Source organism: Manihot esculenta, chromosome 3 (genome assembly GCF_001659605.2).
Source record: "Manihot esculenta cultivar AM560-2 chromosome 3, M.esculenta_v8, whole genome shotgun sequence".
Classification (NCBI taxonomy): Eukaryota; Viridiplantae; Streptophyta; class Magnoliopsida; order Malpighiales; family Euphorbiaceae; genus Manihot; species Manihot esculenta.
In genome coordinates this window covers 29,390,195-29,410,093 of record NC_035163.2, presented here as the reverse complement: position 1 = coordinate 29,410,093, position 19,899 = coordinate 29,390,195, and the positions used below count along the sequence as shown (strand labels likewise).

The 19,899-nt window shown below is 31.4% G+C and overlaps 2 protein-coding genes across 7 annotated transcripts; both read right to left on the bottom strand.

Moving 5' to 3' along the window:
- Window positions 1-353: 353 nt before the first annotated feature.
- Window positions 354-4,587, bottom strand: LOC110610354 (protein WVD2-like 3). 6 transcript variants are annotated; one of them, XR_006350305.1, is made up of 7 exons: window positions 4,378-4,586; window positions 2,049-2,616; window positions 1,737-1,819; window positions 1,525-1,618; window positions 1,304-1,398; window positions 1,058-1,168; window positions 354-848 (listed from the first exon to the last, which is right to left on the bottom strand). XR_006350305.1 is itself a non-coding variant. In XM_043955506.1 (7 exons), the coding sequence occupies exons 1-7, from the start codon at window positions 4,404-4,406 to the stop codon at window positions 785-787; spliced, it is 1,038 nt and encodes a 345-aa protein (XP_043811441.1). In that variant the 5' UTR covers window positions 4,407-4,585; the 3' UTR covers window positions 354-784. The 6 variants fall into 6 exon arrangements, 3 of the variants coding, with proteins under 3 accessions (XP_043811441.1, XP_021605925.1, XP_043811442.1); XM_043955506.1 differs by having other exon boundaries at window positions 354-865; window positions 1,327-1,398; window positions 4,378-4,585; XM_021750233.2 differs by having other exon boundaries at window positions 1,327-1,398; window positions 4,378-4,573.
- Window positions 4,588-8,671: 4,084 nt separating this feature from the next.
- Window positions 8,672-13,985, bottom strand: LOC110612063 (ureidoglycolate hydrolase). The gene is made up of 12 exons (XM_021752716.2): window positions 13,593-13,985; window positions 13,388-13,473; window positions 12,747-12,821; window positions 12,523-12,651; window positions 11,704-11,790; window positions 11,332-11,534; window positions 11,146-11,248; window positions 10,565-10,656; window positions 10,358-10,420; window positions 9,920-10,160; window positions 9,573-9,613; window positions 8,672-9,032 (listed from the first exon to the last, which is right to left on the bottom strand). The coding sequence occupies exons 1-12, from the start codon at window positions 13,806-13,808 to the stop codon at window positions 8,935-8,937; spliced, it is 1,434 nt and encodes a 477-aa protein (XP_021608408.1). The 5' UTR covers window positions 13,809-13,985; the 3' UTR covers window positions 8,672-8,934.
- Window positions 13,986-19,899: the final 5,914 nt, after the last annotated feature.

The window sequence follows — 19,899 nt, the reverse complement described above, 5'->3', positions numbered from 1 at the left end:
CAACAGCTGGTGCTTTACGCTCTATCTCTCTATGGGTATCTTCTTTTTTCTTTTGCTTTAGGAACTTTTCATGATGACCCTTATCATAATTATGCAGAACAGAGAGTTAACAATATCACAAATTTCAACCCTAATAAAGCTCAGCATAACTGAACCATCTACCCTAACTTTATATCCGCTCTTACTTACTGATGATTTAAAGTATATCAAACAGACAATTAACCAACACAATCTCCACTGATTTAAACAATTTGCCACTGTTACTGCAGTGTACATTCTCTATTTAAAAGATCTATCCGGTTCTTTCATTAGAAGAATAAGATTACTCAACAAGAGTGCAAAATGCAATAAGCTTACACAAAAAATGAGGAAGCTTTATATAGATATTATAACTTACAGGAAATTTACACTTCATACATTACAAGATATTGAATGCAGCAACAAGTCCTTGCATTTGTTAAGAAGGGAACAAGAGACACATTCTTCACATAATTCACAACAGGCAAACGAGGGTTTGACTCTTATAAATTAAGAACACAACACAAACTTTATAAGTTAATATTGAACACTGATCCGTCCGTTTACCATAGCTGGGATTGACATGTTTACCTCTTCCACTTGATCATGTTCATCTTTAGTTTTGCAAATGGCGTGATCATTTAGGAGGTCCTGCTGATTTTTATGTTGGTAGAAACTAGAGTCCTGGTTTATTCAACGCAACTACCCAGGCTCTGAAAATTTCCCTCACCACAAGCTCCTTTAACTTTGTCTTCCAGAGATGGATTTACTGTATCATTGGAGCTCTTTCTTCTGCCAAGCTTTGGTGATTTTGCACGGGTTGGTGGAAGCTGGCATACATAGAAAGCTTAGTAGAAAAATATTGATCAGAAATACACTATAAATTTTGTGTTGATATTCTTTAGTAACTTGCTTCCGTTACTATACCTTCAATATCTGTCAACATTGAGAATTTAATACTTAAAATAGGATTGCAAAAACAAGCATCTGAAAACATCAGCTAAAAAGAATGAGATGAACGTCTCGGGCTCACCAATACCTTTTTTAGTTCAATCTTAGGTGGTGGTCCCTCATGGTAGAAACTTGGCATTGGGTTAGCCTTAAACAACAAGCTTTTCCTTAGTTGCTTGATAGATGCCTCCCTCTCTTCCTTAAATTTTGGAATGAACAGAAAAAAAAAAAAAAAAGATGAAGTGAGGAAAACATGTCAGAATCATATATCTTCACAACCATGAGTGAGAGAAAGAGAGATTAACACTTAGATTTAGAGTTCTAATACCCTTACTTTGAGATGCTTGAATATTTTACCTTGGTCCTTGCTTCACTTTGGGTTTTCTCAGCCTCCAATGCTTGGTGTTTCTCCTCTAACTTTGAATAAAACTAAGAATTGATAGCATGACAAAGACATTGCATCTTACATTCAGGTGTGTTTAGAACACAAACAATTGTATAAAATAGTTAACCCAAAGTTCAACTCCAGATGAAACACGGTTATAAAGGGAGTACCTCCTTCCGTTTCTCAGCGCGTTCAGAGCATCTGAATACTGGAGCTGATGCAACTGTTGTTCTTGACCTGTTAGTTCGAGCAGATGCTGCAGTACTAGAAATAGTCAAGGAATGAAGTCAATTTCAAAAGAGAGGGTGAACCATAGAGGTGGCAGGAGCATAAAAGTAGAAAGCACTAATTCATATATAGTTTGCCAGTAGCAAGAGGATACATAGAAGTGACGGAACAAGTATCCTCCTCATCAGGATGCTTCTTGTTGTTTGGTTGCAATGGTTTTCTTGATACTCCAAGTGGCTGCAGTTAAACATGAAAATTTTATTTTTAAGATCAACATTCAACAACGGGAGTTTTTTAAGCACTATGTTATATTAGCATTATGATTACCAACGATTTGATTGTTCCGTTAAATATTCTGAGAGATAACTACTCTCAAATTTGTGCTACAACTTTCTGCTACAATGAAGTTACATTGGATTTTGGAATAAGCTACAATTAGATATCCAGTCTTGGTTGTAGCAATTACCTGATTCTGTTTTATAGTGTTTGGAAGTAGCACATTGTTTGCATTAGATGATTTATTCATACCAGCAGGGACATCAAGCTCAGGTCCAGTAGGACGAGTTCCACAAGAAGCACGCTTTTCAGTTGCTAAAGCAAATGGCTGTGGAACAGTGTGTTTTGTTCGAACTACTCCAGAAGGAGCAGCTTTTGATGCTTGCTTCTTACATGGTTGAGACTTATTAGTATCCTTTGTTTTCTCTTTTTCTGATTTTACCTTTTCCTTTTTCAAGCCAGCCTCAAATTTTGAGCTTATTACATTTGAGTCCTTACTTCTCTCGTCATGAGGAACTTCAGTAGTCTCAACTGAGATTTCAGTTGTACATTCCTTCACTTCATATTCCTTTGCTTCAGAGCTTTCCTCTGAACTCTGAACCTCAGGGACCCCATTGATAGGCTCATAGGACTCCAAAACATCATGATGATTGGGAACATTTTCGTGATTGGAATCATGGGAAACACCATTTGCATAAACTATGACACAATCTGGTTCCTTGTCCATACATATATCTGTAACATCTACTCCCATTGCACTGCAACCAGAAACACAAGCATCACAGTCAAACAAAACTGGGAATCATTCACACATCTTTGCATGAAAAAAGTCTTTCTATTTTTCGTAGTTTTCTTTTCTTAGTAAATTATCTCAAATCAGGGTCAATATAAAAGAGCCTGTTCCAATGCATGAGGCTTCCTACATTGCAAGGGCTAAATGTATGCAACCTTTCACTTGTCCTTTGCAAGAAGGCTACCTTATGGTTTGGACCTAATAATGAAGCAACCTTACTATAACATTAAGGCTCCTTTCAAAACTATTGTTAAATAACTACCAATCATCTACTGCTAGATAATCCCTGATCTCTCCAGCAAATATTAATAAATTTCATTCCATTCTTAATTTCTTATGGATTTGCTATCATAATAATTTTAACTCTGCTCTACAGCTCCTTAAACAAAGCATGGAAGAAGCAAGAAGTATATTATAATCCATTGCAAAGAGCACATATACCGAAAAAACCATGTAATCCACTGGAAAGTTGTTTTTATTCCCATCGGCTCAACTAAGTGCTTTGCTATTTGCTAGAGCTCATTTTGAAGCAGTTCATTATGGAGGTATATTTGTCAAACAAGACAAGAACTACATCCATTTATGATAAAGCACAAGTAAGATTTTGAATAACAGTGTTTAAGGGGGAAACAACATTTAACCAATAACCAGAGAGGGGAAAGGTACAAGTGAAGATGCTGCAACTTCATAGTGATAGCCAATTAAATTCTAAGTAAGAAGGTAACCGATATTTAGGGGAACAAGAAAAGGGATGATTAGGACAAGATACTCAGTCCTTTAATTGTCATTTTGGAGGAATATGTAGTTTATTGTGAAACAAAAAATTATGTTGACGGCAAAATATATTAAAAGCTGCACCGTAAGAAAATGCAAGATAATATTATTGATTGAACTTTGAACCAAGCAGATGAAAATCTTTTGTGACATAAACAAGCAACATAATTCTTACCAAGGAAATAAATAATGATTTGCTTATTAATTAATCACAACCAAAAATTATTCTCTTTTTTTGGGACCAGAAATAATTAACGGGGAGAAGGAGAAAAGATGGACCATAGACCATAAAAGCGTTCTGTTTGATTAAAAGAAGATTGATGGAGAGTGGAAGAATGATGAAAAAACATGAAATACTGAACATGATGGCTTGGACAAGCATGAAAAGTTGTGCTGATTGTTTCAGAAAAAATGGAAGAAGTAAACTGTATCATTTTCCTTAGCAGCCGGAGCAGACAAGGCAAATATCAATAATTTTAAAGATAAGAACTTAAAGAACACTTGAAGAGATGCGCAAACCCCAGTCCAGTAAGTCGCCCAAAAAACCAAGTTAACAGCCAAGTTACATAAGCAAGCCAAAAAAAACAAAAAATTCACTTTATGAGCAAGCAAAAGCGAAGACCCACACTGAAGTTATATAAACATCCGAAATTGCAAAATAAAAGAATCTTTTTCTCGAAGGGTATGAAAGCCACGGAATTCATTAACTGCATAGATGATTCAAAAACTCGAATAACACATTCGAAATTGCGCTTGAACTTCAAATGACCTATATTAGAATTCAGATGTACAAACTAAGAGCTAAAGGCAGTAATTTTCTAAAAACCAATAAGAATCAGCTCAAAGCACCAGATACAAGGGGGAGCATAACTCAAAGCTGGAATCACAAACCGTCATTCAGTTGTTGCTGGGAAATTAAAAAAGAACAATTAGGTGTAACCTTTCAGCTCACCAGGACTTTAGAAGTTTCCTATCCTGCATTTTCCCGACTAGCAACACAGTTGGCTAGCCTGAACACTCAAATATATATATATAAACCTGATTTGGTAAAAACTTTTTGCAAACATAAAACCCACATTTTCCAATTCAAACCCAGAACCTTTAAAAGAAAATCCATAGGCAGATCAAATAGCAGAAGAAAAGCAAAAACAGATCAATATAGCAGTAGATACATAAGGATTTGAAGCTACATTACAATGCAAGATGAGATCTAGAAGACGAAGAGAGAAGGACTGAAGGTAAGGTAACGAAAATCGGGAAAAGAACTCACGGAATTTGGTCCGATCTGAGAAGAAATGGAAGAGGTGCAGTGTGAGCTGGTAGTTTCTTCTTGTTTGTTTTATCTGCCTTATCGAGCTGTTTGCGTTTTTATGTGCGGTTGCTTCCGCGTTTGTTTCTGTTCTTTGTTTTATACTATTATACAGTAAGTAACATCACGTCGGTGTTTACGGTGTCATCTCACGCCGTCTAGTAAAAATTTGAAATTTTAAACGACAACAGCGACAACTCCTCTTTGTAACTTTGAATTCTTTTTGACAAAATTACTTTTTTAATTTTGAGATACATTAGAATTAATGAATTTATCTCTATTTTTAGCATTAAAAATTTTCATCTCTCAATTTCAATTTTATTAAAATTTAAAATTCCTTCATTAAAAATTTCTATTAAATAAATCATTTATATTTAATTAAAAAAATAAATTAAATATAATTTAAAAATACTTTTATTAATAATAAATAAATAAAATATTATTTAATTTTTATAATATAAAAAATTAGTTAGCCAATCTCTCAATTTTTAAAAATATATTAAAATATTTTTGATATTTTAAAAATTTTACTAATTAATTTTTCTATTAGTTTTATTATTAAAAATTTTATTATTTAGTTTCTATAATTTTAAAAATTTATTAGTTATTTTTTTAAATTATTAAAATATTTACTAATTAGTCTCTTTGTATTAGAGATATTTTAAATTTTTTTATAATATTTAAAAATTAAAATTAACAAAATGATTAATTAGCAGACGTTTTAAAATGTTATAAATATTTGAATGCATTTTTAAAATTGATAAACCAACAAATAAATTTTTTTATAGAAGCAGATTATAAATATAATTTCTATTTAAGTTTTAATTTTTTACGTTTAATAATTTAAATTTTATATATTTTAATTTTATTATATCTTTTAAATTTAAATTTTGAATTTATTAAAATTTTTGTTTGTTTGTGGTAATTGAATTTGAATTTTTTTTTTTTCAATTTTGATAAAATTAAATTTTATAGATTAAAGCATTAGAATTCAAAAAATAGAGATTATTATTTATGTTATATTTCAAGAAAAAAATACTTTTTTATTAATTTTTATTATATTTATTAAATTTAAATTTTAAATTTATTAAATTTTTATTTGTATTTAGAGATTAAATTTGATATTTTTAGTTTATTATTTTAATTTATAAATAAAATTTTATTAATATAATTCGTTAAGAGAAGAACTATAAATTTGCGGAAATTAAAATTCATAAAATAAAATGTTAGATTTTAAAAGAAATAATTCGATATTTTTTCTATCACGAATAATTTTGATGAATTTTAATTTTAACATAATCAAATTTTAGAATTGAAATATTGAATTTTAAAAATAAAATGTTAAATTTATTAATTATGTTATATTTTAGAATAAAAAATATTTTTTTAAAAAAAAATTACTATTAAATATTTAATTTTTTAAAAAATTTAATAATGCATCCGTATATTAAATTAAATTAAAATTTACTTATATTTTATAAAATTAAATTATTTAATTTTTTATTAAAAAATTATTAATCAAAATATTTTATCCTCAGTTAAAAAGGTTAAATAGTTAATTTATTTAAAATTACAGAAAATAAATAAATAATATTAAATAGTTAATTTATTTAAAATTATAGAAAATAAATAAATAATTTATTATTTTATATTTCAATTATTAAATAGATACACTCACTATCAGGTCTCATATTTTACTTCACCAACTTTAAATTTCTATTTAAAAAAAAATAAATTAAAAATTTATTAAATAAATTATTATCTTTAGAAAGAAAAACATTGGATAAAATATAGATATATTTTACGAAATATGAAAGAAATATTATTTATTTATTGAAATAATAATACTAATTTCAGCACTCTAATTATAATTATTATTTATCCAAGGAACAATAAGTTTAATAATAAGAATTGTTTATTCTCAGTTCATATTTTTATAATAAATATTTTTTTATGGGAAGAATTTATTAAACCAGGCGTAATATCTTTTTATTATATTTTCTTGATTATTTCAAATTAATAAAATATGTGACTTAAAAAAATAATGAATGTTATTTATATTTTAATAAAAGTATAATTCATAATTTTTTTATTAATTATAGGGAGATGAAAATTTTGACGATATTAATTAGAAAATGCTTGGTAACCTAGAAAGCAAATAACATTGCTTTTTCCTCTCAATCACCAAAGGACAGAACTGCCCCTAGGGTTTTCTCAGAAAATAGCCACCCTTTTCCTTAATTGAGATTCTTATCTTTCAACTTAATTAAAGTACATTCAATCACTCTAACATGATGGGTAGTTTTAGACCAAATTTATATAAATTTATTTTATATTTATATGAGATTTCATATTATTTTATATTTTAGATCTATTTAAATTCAATTTACGTAAATTCAATTTAAATAAATTCAGTCGAGATAATAAATCAATTTAATTTTTTAAGTATATTTTGAAAAGGTATATTTCATGATATTAAACATTAGTTAATCATGATACATATTTTTAACGTAAATGGGTAAATTAATTGAGACATTTAGGCAAAAAAATAGAGATTAGGAGACATCCTAGGGTTTGTCATATCATCATCCAGAAGAAGATGAAGAAGAAGAAGAAGAAGTTCATATCTTAACCAGAAAGCAATAAAAGAGATGGAGATGTTGCATCCACATTATTGCTAAAGGCCCCATCTTTGATTATTCCTGCTTAACCCTTTTGAAAAAGCCCTAACACCCTCTTAATTAATTTATTACCAACTCCATTAATCTCTATACTTCCCAATTTGCCCTTTGCCCTATTTTTTCTTATATCACCAATCATGTCTCCTCACCAACTAATTAAGTTTTATTAGCTAATTAATTTCCAGATTAAGTCCCAATTCTTTTAACAGCTAGGTCTGCTCAAATCACTGTCCAAGCAACTTATTTATGTTCATTAATGTATCATCTATTATAGAAAAACATAAAATAAGATATGGAATATCAACAAGAAACCAACTTATGATTTTTCTAATAATGTTTATTTTTATAAATTATAGTAGTTGATGACATATCATTTTTTATGTATCAGAAATTCTTTTAAATAGGAGAAAGTGATCAAAATTGGAAGCTTTTAGGTTCTATCATACAAAGTAAAGAACATATTGCTTAGAGATTGAAGGGCAATAATGCATTTTAAGAAAGGTTGTGGCCATGGAGCAGCCAAGCAGGGAGGACAGAGGTGAGGCCGTGGGGTGTCTTTTGTGAGCTGTGAGGTTATAACTTTTGTTCGTTGGTTGAGAAATTGTGAGTAGAGTAAAAGGAAGTGTACCCATTTAATAGTATACACCATCAATTTGAATCACTTACAATTGACCCCACCTTATTCTCTCTATCTATCTTTCCTCTTATCAAGGATCAAGCCACTAATCTTCATTCTGAAGTGAATGATTGATCATCAGTTGGACCCACACATCCCAAAAGATAGAATGTGCCAACGGCCATGATTGATGATGTTCAGCATCATGTCTTATCTGTGGTTTTCTTTCCTGCTAAACAAATAAAAATCTGTCTTTAAAGACTCAGAAGTCAAATGCAGTTTGTACCACATCACTCGACTGGTGATGTGTCTCTGTTGCATTCGATTCTTTCTAGATTTAAATGTTGTTGGTGAAATTTGATTCTATGGACTTTCTTGCAAATCTTTTAGAAACGCACTTAAAGTTAGAATCATATTTCAAGTAAAAAATTATAAAATTTCAGTCTTACATCATTCTTGTACCTCATCATTTACAATTTAAATTTATCCTAATGGAGCCTTTTTCTAAAGATTGGTAGTTGAGCTATAAAATTTCTCATTCAGATCACCTATTGAATCTCCTGATATTTACATATGGACATTTGTGGTTATCTAACCCAGTTGATAATTTCTGATATTTTGAAACACAATGGACATGCAATTAAGAAAGGAAGAAGCATACATTTATGTCATTCTTACAAAGATCTTTTGTAGACAACTGATAATTATCAGTGCCAACTATGTTTTGAGAAATGCAACAGATATAAAGACCTCCACAGTTGACATCAAGGAAGATAAAAACATAGGCAGTGAGGCTTTTGCTGAGTGCTTTTGTTGCTGGATCTAATTTTATTCCTTGATCAATATTTTTGTTGTGAATTTTCACCAGAAAAGCAGTATTTATGAAAAATTTCAAAGATTACATCAGGACAAGGACAACTTGGCAAGGGTCAGCGCTAATACTTTTACCCCATTTGCTATATCCTGACTGGAAGCATATTCTTCAGGTTTATGGCTATATCCTGCAAAAGCGATTGTTGAATAGTATTAATTAATCACGAAGTTGTTTGCCAAAAACAACGACTGTCTTTGCTTCTACACTAAGTGCAGCACTAGCATACAATTGGCAATTGATGAAACTCGAAATAGAAGTAAAGACAATTTAGAGGCTTGTGGCATGCTTCAATAAAAAATAAAACTTACTAAAAGATATGAAGGACTAGTGTTCAACACTAATAATACCTTTTTTTTTCAATGACAGCATTAAATTATTAAAGGTTTTTTGAGAAGTTATTTAAAATAAGATTTTTCAATTATTTTTGAACTTTCATAAATTTTTTATTGTTTGAGAGGAAGGGAAAGCTTTCTAAGGTTGTTAGAGGTTTTATAAAAAAAACATCCTCAACCCACTGATTTGGTAGAGAGAACAGATTTTGAAAAAACACAAAAAAACTTACTTCAAAAAACTATGGGCTCTTTCAAACCCAAATCCAAACCTCCTCCCAAACAAAGGCTAAGAAACAAGATGTCTTAACTGTTAGTAAAGTAAAAGAAATTCAGACCTTTGTAGCATGGAATGAATAGCATGCCCATTGGAGATATCCTGCAAGGTTGTCATATTGCATGATCAGAGATCAGTTGCTATTTTCTAGTTAAAACAACAAGAAGAGCAGTGTCCTAGTTTTATATAACCATATTGAGAAGGCATATTGCATAACCCTGTAAAAAGGTGAACCTATTCTAGGCAACCACTAGCATAAGTTGAATATTACATGAAATGAAAAACATGTCCTTATACCTATGTTTGCGCAGAGGTTCAAGAAAAAGAGAAATGATGGCAAAATTTTTGTTGGGATATCAACTACGTTTATTAAATCCAGCATCTAATCAATTAATCAACATTTCCCACCTAGCCATGAACAGCGAATCATGATAAGCTCTGCTAATCATTAACTTGTGTGTCAAGTTTAACTCTTTTGATGCAGCTTCCATTGCCTCTATTACTGATTTATCAGAGAGGGCTGGTGGGTCCTGATTTATGATCTTGAATTCTGATAGCTTGACCCCACGGTTTTTGGCTATTGTCATTGCAGATTGCTGAATCTTCTCAATTACATTATTCCTTCGCTTTTCGTCAATATCACGAGTGTCTGCCAAAATATTGAACAAAGAATAAGAATATGCTATTCAGGAACCTGAAATAGCTCTAATAATCTGCAAGTAGAAATATCTAAAAGGGACCTGGAAGTATTAACACCAAACTTAATGTATGCAAAAGACAATGGATAAACTTCTCAAGCAAATTGGCAATTTCATTTAGCAATCTTAATCACAGTAAAATCCGTACCAATTTCTAGGTGCGATTTGCTTGGGATGCTGTTTATTGCTCCAGGATGCAACTCCAGAATACCTTGAAAAACATCAAGTATTATTTCTACCACATATATATGAGACATGTAGGTATGTAAAACAAGGCAGAAATTCAACAATGTAAACGAAATTAAATGCAATGAAAACCATAATTTGAGGCTTGTTAAAAGAAAACATGACGCACCAACTGTACCAACAGTATCGATTGAACCAGAATCCAGAACATGTTTCTCAACAGCTAAAGCCAATTCTGCAGCTGCTAATCCAGCATCATTTCTGATCCAAATTGGGCATGTAAAATCTAAGAACCTTATCTTGACTGAGCAAGAAAACCAAACATGTTGAAAAATATGCTCACTCCAGACACATTTGAAATCACGCAGTAAAACGGGTGTGATAAAATGATTTGCTGCTTTATCAGGTCATAGTTACAATCTGGAAGAAAAATAAAGTTATACTAAATATAGGAGATTGTGCATTTTCCAAAGAGGAAATGGATATGGTCAATCAACACCAATAAAAAAGGGAAACAAGAGAGAGAGAGAGAGAGAGAGTAAAACAAGAGCCTCAAATGTCAAAATGCAAAATAGTCATCAGAAACATCTGTTAAAATGCGTGCATGAGCAAGCACTCACAAGCAAGTAGAATTCTATTTTTCCATGAGAAAACAATTGCATCTTGATAGCAACAGGAAAAAAGGTTAAAAAGTTGATAAAGAGGAAGTAAGCTTGGAGTCAACAAGCATTTGCATAGGCCAAGGATCACCTATTTGGCATCAAGACAGCGCCTGCATGACCGCCATTGCCTTCAAAATCTACTTTTATGCTTGCTGGGGCTGCAATTGCAGTTACTATGCCAATTGGTAGACCTAAATTGAAGTTAAAATTTTATCACGAAAGTAAAGAATCTGTGCATATACTGGAATAAGATTACATGTGGAAAATAGCCTACCTTCTGCCTCTAGAATGGGCCCCTGTTCTATATGCAGCTCCACAAATGCAGAATAACTTCCCTTCTCTAAGAAAACACTTGACAAATCATCTTGATCTTTTGCATATCCAGCAGATCTAGCAGCCTTCAGAAAGGATATGTTTTGACTATCAACTGTTGTCTTCAGAGCTTCTGCAAGTGCTTCACTCCCTGACAATAAGCGGCTGCATATTGATTACACCACATAAACCTTATAAGAGACCAGAATGGCCACTTAACAATAACAGCTTCTAAGCTTGCAAAGATAAAAAAGAATACAAAAATGAAACAGAGGCAACTATTGTGTGCATTAATGATTCATATGAATGTCACCATGCATATACTGGTCCTCACCTTCCCAAGCAGCTGATGCCAAAGCGAGTTGGCTCTTCTGAGGTGAACAAGATTACCTCCAGAGACCTTTTAGGTTTGAACCCAGACCTGTTATAGTCCCAATCAGCACAACAATGATGGAAAATAGGGACTGCACAGATTAATTAGAAATCATCATAGTATCATAAGAATGAATTTGTATTTTTTGAAACCATTAACTTATCACTTGATAGAATTCATACAGGCAAGCAGATTGTTTAACGTTCTCATTGCCAAACAATGCAACATAAAAGAGTACTTTAAACTAGAAAATTATGTCCAACATATACATGTATAGGCGTCCATATCATAAACTGGAACAACTTGAGATGACCTATGTTTCATTCAGGATGACTAATGCTTGTAATTCTCTTTCTGAGTAGTTTGAAAATAGTGACAGTTCTGTGATAAACTCTCAATCGACTAGGTGTATTATGTCAATTCTTTTGAGTAATATATTTGGAAATGCCTGTTGATTTATTACTAACACTGTTTTAGCATGAGACATCAAGTGGTTTCAATTTTGGTTCAAAAGAAGGACCGCATAGATGTCTTCTAGATCAACATATTGTGATCCGGCTACAAAGGAGACTTGATCTAAGACAACAGTCTTCAATATCTATGTGTATAAAGCTAAGTAATCATCAACATTTTACATTTACAGCAATGGGTTTGTAGAGCTTGAATCTTCCAAAGCAATGCTACTATGCCTATACAAAATTGTAGATTCAATATGATGGTAGAGCATCTTTCGGATAGTATGGCCAAAATGCATATTCACATCAACAGGTAATTGCAAACCTTTTCAGCACATTTATGGCTTCAATTGCACCTAAGACACCAACAACTCCATCATATTTCCCAGAATATGGAATAGCATCAATGTGAGAACCAGTTGCAACTGCAGTGAGCTCTGGCTCAGAGCCATCCCTGCAAAAGGAAAGATGGAGTACTCATGTAAATACCTCAAGTAAACAGGATTAAGGGTTTAAAGGGTTTAGTAAATATGCGTAAAGAAAACTCACCACCGACCGAATATGTTACCAACAGCATCCTCTCTAACAGATAAACCAGAGAGTCCCAACAAGTTTTTGATGTACCTGTCATCAAATATTAGTGATTGCCAATGATATAAGGAAGTGCCTTCATGAGAGAAGTAAAGGGACAACCAGGAAAATGTGTAGCTGGAGTAGTCCCTACATATGATTTAATTTAACAAGTTTCCTATTGTTTCTAAACATGAAGTACAGAGAATTTACAAAGCCAAATGATTTTCCAACACAGTTGCAGCAGCATTAGTATTTTCTCAATATAAGAAGCTAAATCAAAACCATATTTTTGAAATATATGCAAAAAAAGTAAAAGTTTCAGCTATTGGAGATCTTCCAGCCTTCAGTCTAGAATTGCTCAACCACACACTAACATATTCTTTTGATAGGTGAACCAGTGCTCCCATAAAATAGGAACAAGAGAACATTAAGCCTGACGTTTACAGTATTTATATACCAACTTTATCAATCCAATGTTGTATTTGTAGGTGAAAGAAAATATAAAAGAAATAGTAGGGATGAAACTAACAATAAAATTAAGTGCAAATGAAAGCGATCAAAATGATCACACAATTAATTGAATCACAATCCGCGAAAAGAGATAATCAATCCATTACCTGCGAGCTAATACATCCTTCTCAGTGTATAAAACCCTAGTAACTGATGGAGCAGGTGTATCAGAGAAAGTGGATAGCTCATCAATCTGAAAAACAAAATTCATTTTAACAACAAATTTAACCCACAACACAAACAGATACTCGAACTAATAAAAAAAACAGGAAGCAAAATGCCCGAAGAATGGTAAACAATTAGAGTTAGTACCTGATTTTGCAGAGTTTGAGCGTCCACTGAAAGTGAAGAAGGTAGGAAGGTTGGGCTAAACGAGTGAGATGGTTCATGAATAGGATAACCAGAGAAATCCTCCATGGTTTTGGTTGTTGAATCCCCATTAACTTGAGTAGGAATTGCAGAGATTGAACAGAGGAAGAGGAAGAAGAGAAGAAGGGAGTAGGAGCAATAGAATCTGATGAGAGACATGTCCTTGGAGTCTGAGTCTCAAAAATTTTATGGACCATATGCAATTATGCATACTTGATCGCAATTATTAATTGATGTTTTACGAGTTTATCCTCCGACCATCGCAAGTGCGTATCCGACGTTAAGAGTTTGGCCTTTTACGGTGTTTTGTTTGGCGTCTTTGATGGTAATATAGTAAGCATTCATATCATAAACCGATACACCATTGTTTTTTTTTTCTTTGCCAATCTCTTTTCAAATAAAAGGAATTCTCAGTTTCTCAAATTAACCTAGTGGTAGTCTAAGGATTTCAACTTTTGCTTTACCCAATCAAAATGGTTTGCGATGAGTTATAAGCTGGTTTAATCGATTTATAAATATTAAAAATAAATTTATTTATTTATTTATGAGAAAATATAAACATTAGTTTGTTATTTTGCTGCTCAAAAGCAATTTTTTATTTATAATTCAATTTAATATACTTTTTTTTAAAGTACTATATACTTTATTTAATTTTTTTAAAAATAATTTTAATAATAATATGTTTATATCTACTTTTTCCTACACATAACAACTATTTGTCCATTATTTAAATAAATATTTTAATTAATTACGAAGTTAATTGAAATTTTTAAATGTTTATAAAAATTAAACACAAAAATACTGATAATCTAAATACCCTCTAAACTAGGTGACGCACACACTTTGTAATCTCATGTAATAAGTTCTCTCTAACGACCGTTTATAATATCTTACTTTGATTAAAAAATTATAATTTAGTTCCTAAATTTATCATTAACCACAATTTAGTCTATACATATTTTAAATATTAAACAATTTAATCCTTAAAATTTGTTTTAGTTAAATTTTTAGTAAAAAAAACAAAACAACCTCCTTTCTTTTTCCAGATATTTTAAAATTATTTAAATATTATAACATATATAATTAAACCAAATTAATTTACAATTTACATTCACACCGATTTAATCTAATAATAAATATATTTATTGAACTGATAGAATAAGATTGAATTAGGTTTTTTTTATGAAGTTACAATACATATGCTAAATCAGATGTTATCCATTTTGATTTTTATATTCATATAATTTATCCAATTCATTTTATAAACAATTAAAATTATAAAATTATATAAATATTTTTTTTTTGAAATAGGGATTTAGAGATCGAGAGAGTAGAATATAAAAATCCTCATATTTATTCAGATATATTTATCATCAGAAGATTAAGCCTATGAATGTATAAAATTATATAAATATAATAATAATTATTAAATAATTTTTGTTTTTACATTTTAATAATTGTAGATTATTTTTGTTACATATCAACGAATAATTTATAGCCGTTAATTATAAGTTTGATTAATTAATGGTGTCGTAATAATTATTAATTTAGTTATTATTATTTATTAAGCTTCTATGTCTTAGATAATAATTTGACTAATTAACCTAGACAAGTCGAGTTTATATGTTTAATAAATAAGTTAATTGGGCTTTCAAGTTCAAAAAAATAAATTAAGGATTTCTTTGTTTCATGAAAAATAAAAAATATTTTTTTATATTTTTTAACATTCAAAACATTAAAAAAATTTAGTTAATAAAAAATATTTTTCTTGTTAAAAGTAAAAAATAAATTATTTAAAAAAAATGAGATTCTCTCTTAAAAATAAAATTATTTTCCATACTTAAGATTTTTATTAAAATTTTTATATATAAATTTATTAATAAATTTTATTTTTTAAATTAAAATTAAATATAAAAAATATTTTATAAATATAAATTATTTTTCACAAACAAACAAAATCTAAAATACAACATTTAGCTTAATGGAAAAAAATATCGAATACTCGTTCTAAACACTTTAAATTAATATAACAAAAATTTAATGAGTTGTACCTAAACAATTTATAGTTGAACTTACTCCTTAACGTCCGTCACTCATCTTGCTAAGATGTTATGAGTTTAATTTAAAAATTCAAGTCGACTTTAATTATTAATCGATGTTACTCGTAATTAGCATTTTTTTTTAATTTCTCTAATAGAGATAATCAATGTTTATTTTAAATATAAATTAAAATTTTTAAATATAAAAACATATCGATAATTGATTATGATGAAATTTTTATGAGATTTGGACAAACCGTTAAATAGTGTTTTGCATGATTCATAATATGTCTAAGAAATGTTTCATGGCAACATGATTCACATGTTTGGCCATTTTGAAATACCATTTTTTAAAATCTTTCATAGCAAATAAACAACAGATGGAAGCTTAAGAGCGTTCCCATTTCAATTTCTCTTAGTAGCTTTGTCAAGAATCACACTGAATTAATTAAGTCTAATCTGCCAGTCTTAAGTCATCGATTTGCCTGCATTTTTCATAGAAGTTACTGTTTGTTAACTGTTCAAAGACTGCATGCGTGTTTGATTCAGAATTAGACTTCAATATTAGCCAAAGTCAATTGTTATTTGTAAGAATTCTTTTCAATTCGTACCAGTCAATAAGTTGGCAGCATGTTCACAAGTTGAGCAAGCAAAAACATGAAAAAAAAAAAAAGTTGTTTGCCTCCAAGTCCTACCATACCCATCTTATGAATCTCTATATATATGCATATATTTATATATATCTATCTACTTCCTTTCTCATTTTCATTTTCGATCATTGATAGCAACCTTAATTCCTATCTTTGGAAAAAAAAAACCATCAATTAATCAAAACTTGATCACACGCAAATGGGTTTCAGTATAAAAACCAGTCACGTAAGAGTTTTGTTCTCTTTACTGGCAATTTTGTTGGCTATGAGCACATTACAAGTTGGGGTAGCTAAAAGGCCTTTGCATGGTGAGCAATGGCTGAAGCTGCAGAAAGTTCCAGTGCCAACATCAGGTCCTTCCCCGTGTTCGCATATTCCTCCTCCTGGGAAAGCCAGCATCTGCCCTAGCTTGAATGGGATGGACTTTACTGGCCGCCATGTCAACCGTGCACCGCCTCCACCTCCTTCCTTCCCTAGCTCCACCCCAGCTAATTCTGGGGGTTATTAAGACTAAAAATCAAGATCCCAGTTCTTGAATTTAATCATACTTAAGAACATTTAATTATTATTTAAAATAACTTTGAGTTCACTGCTGGGATGTTTCATTTGTATTTACATGCATCATGTTTCATTCTCAAAAAATAAGTAAAAAGTATGCTGCTACATGATGATTTTGTAATAAGCTTAGCATACTTATAATAAAAGTATTTTCATGGATATTCATATGATGAATTTATATATATATATAATTTCTGATACAGAAAAATTCAATACGTGGACTGTGCTGGTACTTGGGAAACACACACATCACAAGACAAAATGCAGCTCTCACTGAATTTGACAAAGTTATCGCTTTTAATTACTTTAATTTTTAAGTTGTATTGGCCGGTTGGATAATAATATTAACGGTAGCTATTATCGATGGTGATTAAACAAAAATCACAATAAATAATTTTTTTATAATTAAAATTTTCGACTTTTTTTTTTTTGAACTAAAAATGTAATTGCATTCAAATTTGGAAGTCCAACATCAAAGCATGAACAATCAATTGTGGAGGGGTGCTCAGCCACTCCATCCTGTCTGAAATAGTAGAGGCAGCTCTAGTTATAAGATGTGCCACACTATTGGCAGATCGAGGAATAAAACTCACAGATACTGAATTCATCTCTGCTATTAGAGATTTACAATCATCAACAAGGGACCCAAAACTAGAAAAATCAGAAGTTGAAGAAGAAAGCAAAGCCTTCACTACCGTAAGAGCATCTGATTCCAACACTATCTGATCATAACCCAGCCTCTTAATCCAACTCAGAACTTCTCTAATAGCAATTAGCTCAGCTGTTTTAGGAGAGAAGTAACCAAGGAGTCTATGTTGACAAGCGCCAACAAAAGAGCCATCATATGAGCGAAGCACTCCACCAACTCCAATGAATCCATCAGGGAAGACTGCTGCATCTACATTAGCTTTCAAGAATCCTTGAAGCGGTGGAACCCAGAAATGTAACGGTGGAGGAGCTGGCACAGCATCAGAAGAACTGTCATCAACGTGTCGCGCATTACACCAATCGTAGAGGATTGTCCTAGCCCGATACACAACAGCAGCAGGGCTCGACCACTTCGAAGACCAGACCACATCATTCCGTGCCTGCCAAAGAGCCCAGCAGATCATTACCACCATAGCTTGGTCTTCCTTTCTCACCAGCTGCAAAACTGAGCACAACCATGCCAAAAATGACGCCGACTGAGGAAAAAGTCATCCAATCGAAGACGCAAGCCATACCCTCTTGGCAAAAGGGCATGTAACCAGCACATGGAGCACAGATTCACTAACAGAATTACATAAAGGACATGAATTATGCACAGGAACATGTCGCTGTTGAAGCAGCTGCAAAACTGGTATGGCATTATTGGCTGCCCTCCACACTAAGTCGCGACACTTAGGAGGAGCCCTGACGTTCCATAATTTCCGCCACATCGCACTAATATGACCTCCCACAACTCCATCCCCAATATTAGTTAGGAATTTATAAACTGATTTAACTGAATATTGACCCTTTGGCTCCAACTTCCAGATCAATCTGTCACTAGCAGCAAATCGAGGGAGGGGAATAGACAGTATGGCCTGCTGCTCTTCCATACTAAAAATTGAACGTAACAATGGCAAATTCCAAAAACCATTAATCATCAAATCATGAACAAAGTTTACCTGTGAGTTAACAGGCTGCAATGTTTGCACCCAGGAGGAAGGCAAATTTGGGATCCAAGGATCTTCCCAGACTCGAATTTGCTGTCCATTTCCAACTTTCCAACACATACCGGCCTTAATAACAGATTGTGCTTCCCAAATGCTTCGCCAAAAATAGCTCGGATTGGACCCCAGACGAGCCGTGATAAAATTAGCATCTGGAAAATAACGAGATTTAATTAACCTTGCCACCAAAGAAGAAGGATTAGTCACAATATTCCAAGCTTGCTTTCCAACCATAGCCAAGTTGAACTCCCTTAACTTCTTGAAGCCCAACCCTCCAACAAATTTTGGTTGACTCATCCTATCCCAACTCATCAAATTTTGGTTGACTCATCCTATCCCAACAAACTTTTCCAACTCATCCTATCCCTTAACTAAAATTTTCGACTTTTAGTTACTAAATACTATATATTATAAAAATTATTGCTGGACAGAATTTTTATAAAACTAGTCAAAATTATAAAATTTATTCAAAGTCCCACAATTTCCTTGCAATACTAACGTAAAATTCCACCTGATAAATGCATGTTCATCTTAAGACTTTCTTTTTTTTTAATCCATGGATAAGTGATCATCCCATAATTGTAATATAATATTTATATATTTTTTCCTTTCAAACTTTCAATTCAACAAAATATAGGACTTTATTTCCATGCGAGAAATTATGCCTTTGAATGTAGAAAATTTTTTCTCCTTTTGTCATGAATCATTTTGCCGATATAATAAGAGTTTATAATTAATTTTAGTAAACAATAATTAATAACTATAAACACCAGGATTAAAGCAATTATCAAATTTGAACATCTGATCAACAATAGTAGGAGAAAAATATATTTAATAATTGAATTGGATAATTGCCTAACTAATCACAATTAATCAAGTTAATTTAATAAGTCTGATATCTCCCACAGTAGCTTGTAGATGAAAAGGAAGAATACTAATTTATTTCTTGGATTATACTGTTAATAGTGGTTTGACTTATCACTGGTCAAAGAAAAGCTGCTTTAAAAATATAGAGCATGCTGAATTTGAAGCCATCTTTTTAATTTCCCAGTTTCCAACCTCAATTTCAATACGCAATTTTGATCTCATCTAAACAACCAGCTATGGCCTCATCAGTATCCACTACTACACAACTTCCACATAATCCATAGTTGGTTAGGCAAGAAATTAACCTTTACAAGCAAGTCTTAAGCTCGAATTAGCCGAAATCAGTTATATATATATGAATTCTTTTTCAGCGATAATTGCTTCTGAGATGGTAAGATCTCAAATTCGAATACAGAATACAAGGCAAGCAAGGAGAGAAAGA

Coding starts and splice junctions, on each gene's coding strand:
- LOC110610354 (XM_021750233.2), bottom strand. CDS start 4,406: ATGCAGGATAGGAAACTTCTAAAGTCCTG. Junction 2,617..4,377: donor AGGAAACTTCTAAAGTCCTG/GTGAGCTGAAAG, acceptor TTCTGGTTGCAG/TGCAATGGGAGTAGATGTTA. Junction 1,169..1,326: donor AAAGTGAAGCAAGGACCAAG/GTAAAATATTCA, acceptor CCAAAATTTAAG/GAAGAGAGGGAGGCATCTAT.
- LOC110612063 (XM_021752716.2), bottom strand. CDS start 13,808: ATGTCTCTCATCAGATTCTATTGCTCCTACTCCCTTCTTCTCTTCTTC. Junction 12,652..12,746: donor GGTAACATATTCGGTCGGTG/GTGAGTTTTCTT, acceptor TTCCTTTTGCAG/GGATGGCTCTGAGCCAGAGC. Junction 9,033..9,572: donor ATTCATTCCATGCTACAAAG/GTCTGAATTTCT, acceptor TCGCTTTTGCAG/GATATAGCCATAAACCTGAA.